This window comes from Plasmodium cynomolgi, chromosome 9, assembly GCF_000321355.1.
Source record: "Plasmodium cynomolgi strain B DNA, chromosome 9, whole genome shotgun sequence".
NCBI classification, from domain to species: Eukaryota; Apicomplexa; class Aconoidasida; order Haemosporida; family Plasmodiidae; genus Plasmodium; species Plasmodium cynomolgi.
In genome coordinates this window covers 1,123,731-1,126,005 of record NC_020402.1, presented here as the reverse complement: position 1 = coordinate 1,126,005, position 2,275 = coordinate 1,123,731, and the positions used below count along the sequence as shown (strand labels likewise).

Genomic DNA, 2,275 nt, shown 5'->3' with positions numbered 1-2,275 from the left:
GTCGGGAAATTTACAAATGTGTGCAAAATTGTAGGCGTAGCAGCACAAATTCGCCTGAACTGTGCAGGTCAAAATGATAAAAAAAACATGGGGAAAACAACGGAGGTCACAAAAATTACGTAGGTGAAGGAATCCTCCAGGGTGTTGCTCAAATTTAGGCTGCTCAGCAACCCATTTAAATGCTAAAAAAGGAGGGAAAAAACACATGTAGATTGGGTGTGTACATATATATACGCAAAGCATCTCCATGGTGAAATGAGGAATTGACCACTGGTTATGCTTTCACAAACGGGGGAAGCGGACAACTGTGTGTGTGCAGAGACAGAATGATATTCCCCATGGGAGGTGGGGGGAAAGGCTCCCTACATTCGTTCATCATCATAACCATACCGTGTGCGCAAGTTTTTTATCAAACTGGTCCAGGAGCAAAAGGGGAAACAAATAATGCATTGAAAACAAATTCGAGTTTGTGTTCTTTATCATCAAGTAGTAGTCATCCTCCAGGTGTTCTTCTCCTCTTTTCTGACCCGTTAAGGTAAATTTTTTTTTTTTGTGCTCCTTTTTTCCACCTTGCTTGTTATACTTGTTGTCTCCCCCTTTGGAGGGCCACTCCTCTTTGCCAGCAGAACGAGGCATATTTTTTCCGTTTTCTTCTTTTTCTTCATCAGGGGAACACACTTAATTTCGACGTTTCTGTCTTGGACGCACAGCTTGCATCCATCGGGGTGGGTCAAATAAAACGAACTGTCCCTTTTCTTACTATTATTGTTATTATTATTCTTCTTCTTCAAATAGATGAGGCAATGCTTGTTCAGGGGGCACTGCGCACACTGGGGGGAACCATTACAAATGCTGGACCCCAAGTCCATTAAAGCCTGGCTGAGGTCAGAATAATTGGAGTCATCCGCGCACAAAACGTGGCTCACCCGTTCACAGTGCTTCGTTAAAACGGTGGAGCCGCTATAATTAATCGTGTCCGTAATTCTAGAAAAAATCCTAATAACATTTGTGTCGATGCATATGTCTTTCCTGTTGTACAGATGTATGCAGATCGCCTTGGACGTGTAATCTCCTATTCCTGGCAACTCTTTGAGTAACTTTAAATCGTTTGGAAACACCCCATCGTATTTTTCAACCACATGTTTGCAACAGTCGAGTAGGTTCTTCGCTCTGTTGTAGTACCCTAGCCCCTTCCACACTATGAGAACGTCATCCAAGTTACTTTTGGCTAGCTCGAAAATGGTGCCCCATTTGTTCATCCACTTAAGGTAGAAATTTACCACTGTGTGAACCCTCGTTTGTTGAAGCATTATTTCGCTTACGTATATTTGGTACCCCCGAACACTTAAGTGTTGTTTCTCATTTGGGGGCAATGAGCCATCCTCTTGTTTTACTTCTGCGTGGGTAGTCTCCAACTCTTTGCTGGGCTGACCTTTGCACTCCTCAGGTGGGTTCTTCTCCACAGGTGGGTCCTTCTCCACAGGTGGATCCTTCTCCACACATTCATTCTTAACTCGTTTTACCTCCCGGAGAGGTAACTCCTGTTGGTCCTTTTTCCTCCCCTTAGCAATAACTCTCGTTCCATCTTTTCTATTGGCACTACTTCTGCTAATTTGAGCATCTCCCCCTTTGCAGAAGTAGCTCCTTATATCGCCTTGTGGGCTTCCCTCCTGCACCTGAACGCTGGTCGTGTACGGTGGTTGGTCATTCCGCCAGGGTAGTTTTCTCCTATATTTGTAATACCACTCCAGGAGATCTTTTTTCATTTCCGAGCTGTGCCTTTTGAGCAAATCGTAGTGGTATTCTGGCTCGGCGTTTTCCCTGCCGTTCGGGGGGGACTCCTCTGCCTTTGCCTCTTCCATGTTGAAAAAAATACCTCCCCTTTGTGGGTAGCTCTTTCGTTGATAGTTTTTACGAAAGCTGGGAGTATCAGGGGGGGGCCGGCCTACTCCGTCTGGGACCCCGCTCGATGGGTGCTCCTCCGATTTGTGGCCTCTACACGGTTATTACTGCTATTATTATTGCTGCTATTGTTATTGCTGCTATTATTATTGCTACTCTTCTTATTCTTCTTCTTCTTATCGTTGCTATTGTTATTTTTTGCCCCCTCCCTAGGGGATTACTGTTCGCAAGGTGAAAAGAGTGTCCCCCCCTGTGTGTATCATCCTGGGGGTACCTTCACTTTGCTGCTACTTTTTTTTGAGAACTCTTCGTGATGAAAATGCCCAGGTTATTTTGTTTCCCCTTTGGAGCATTCCCCCCTGTGTTTTTTTTT

General features: G+C 44.7%; 1 protein-coding gene across 1 annotated transcript in view; it reads right to left on the bottom strand.

Annotated features, from left to right (window-relative positions):
* Positions 1 to 1,862, bottom strand: part of PCYB_093570 (A/G-specific adenine glycosylase) — a gene marked incomplete at its 5' end in the record, with an annotated part of 2,520 nt that extends 658 nt beyond the window's left edge. Inside the window, 3 exons of the mRNA XM_004222471.1 lie at positions 120 to 182; positions 391 to 522; positions 570 to 1,862. Of these exons, the coding sequence (XP_004222519.1) occupies positions 120 to 182; positions 391 to 522; positions 570 to 1,862 (1,488 nt within the window). The remainder of the gene's footprint in view (positions 1 to 119; positions 183 to 390; positions 523 to 569) is intronic.
* Between the last annotated feature and the right edge of the window lie 413 nt (positions 1,863 to 2,275).